This window comes from Palaemon carinicauda, chromosome 34 (genome assembly GCF_036898095.1).
Source record: "Palaemon carinicauda isolate YSFRI2023 chromosome 34, ASM3689809v2, whole genome shotgun sequence".
Taxonomy (NCBI): Eukaryota; Metazoa; Arthropoda; class Malacostraca; order Decapoda; family Palaemonidae; genus Palaemon; species Palaemon carinicauda.
In genome coordinates, this window is record NC_090758.1 from 66,528,285 (window position 1) to 66,530,041 (window position 1,757).

At 47.0% G+C, this 1,757-nt stretch overlaps 1 protein-coding gene across 1 annotated transcript in view; it reads left to right on the top strand.

Annotated features, from left to right (window-relative positions):
- The window catches only part of LOC137627003 (uncharacterized), a 1,167-nt gene extending 623 nt beyond the window's left edge, over positions 1–544 (top strand). Inside the window, exon 1 of the mRNA XM_068357985.1 lies at positions 1–544. This exon is cut by the window's left edge and continues 623 nt beyond it. Within this exon, the coding sequence (XP_068214086.1) occupies positions 1–544 (544 nt within the window).
- Positions 545–1,757: the final 1,213 nt, after the last annotated feature.

Sequence of the window (1,757 nt, forward strand, 5' to 3'; positions counted from 1 at the left end):
ATACCCCTCTCCCCCTCCACACCTCATACACATTTCCCAAACACCCCATGCACCTATCCTTACATCCCATATACCTGTCCCACACCCCATACACCTCTCCCCCACACCTCACGCACATCTCCCCAACACCCCTTACACCTCTCCCCCAGACCTCATATCCCTCTCCCCAACACCTCATACACTTCTCCCACACACACCAAGCACCTCTTCCCCTCACCTCATACACCTCTTTTCCAAACCCCGTACACCTCTCCCCCACTACCCATGCACCTCTACCACACCTCATACACCTCTCCCCCACTACCCATGCACCTCTCCCACACCCCATACACCTCTATTCTACACCCCATGTACTTCTCCCACACCCCCTACACCTCTACCCCCACCCAATACACCTCTCCACCATACCCCATACACCTTTCCCCTTTCACTCCTTGCACCTCTCCCACACCCAGATACACCTCTCCTCCACACCATTTATACCTCTCCCCAACACCCCATACACCTCCCTCCCACATCCCATATACCTCTCCCACACATATGAAGCTTCGTAATGCTGATTCCCCTACTGCTGCTACCTCCGCGGTAATCCAAGTCTCCGGAGGAAGCAGCCGGGCCTACCGGAACTGCGTCACAATTGCTCGCCATTCATTCCTATTTCTAGCACACTCTCTTGCCTTTCTCATATCTATCTTCCTATCACCCAGAGGTTCTTTCACTCCATCCATCCACCCAAACCTTGGCCCTTCTGTTGTACTCCTCCCATCAACTCCTGCATATATCACCTTCTTTAGCAGACAGTTATTTTCCATTCTCTCACCATGGCCAAACCACTTCAACACATTCATATCCACTCTAGATTCTAACTCATTTCTTACACCCGTTCTCACCCTCTCTACTTCGTTCCTAACCTTATCTACTCGAGATACACCAGCCATACTCCTTAGACACTTCATCTCGAACACTTTCAATTTCTGTCTCTCTGCCACTTTCATTCCCCAAAACTCCGATCCATACATCACAGTTGGTACAATCACTTTCTCATACAGAACTCTCTTTACACTCATGCCCAACCAACTATTTTTTACTACTCCCTTAACTGCCCCCACCACTTTGCATCCTTCATTCACTCTGACATACATCTGCTTCAACTCAACCATTTGCTGCAACAACAGACCTCTAGTACTTAAAGTGATCCACCTCCTCAAGTAACTCTACATTCAACATATTCAACCTCACACTACCTTCCCTTCTCGTACATCTCAAAACCTTATTCTTACCCACATTAACTCTCAACTTTCTTCTCTCAAACACCCTTCCAAATTCTGTCACTAATCGGCCAAGCTTCTCTTACGCGTCTGCAACAAGTACAGTATCATCGGCAAACAACATGATTTACCTCCCATTCATGGTCATTCTTGTCTACCAGTTCCAATCCTCGTCCAAGCACTCGAGCATTCATCTCTCTCACCACTCTATCAACATACAAGTTAAACAACCACGGTGATATCACACATCCCTGTCGCAGTCCCACTCTCACTGGGAACCAATCACTCACTTCATTTCCTATCTCAACACATGCTCGCAACAACTTTCCACCAACTCCATATAACCTCATCACATTTCACATTGCTTCCCTATCAAATCTATCATACGCTTTTTCCAGATCCATAAGCGCAACATACACCTCCTGTCCTTTTGCTAAATATTTCTCGCATATCTGCCTAACTTTAAATATCTGATTTATACAACCACTA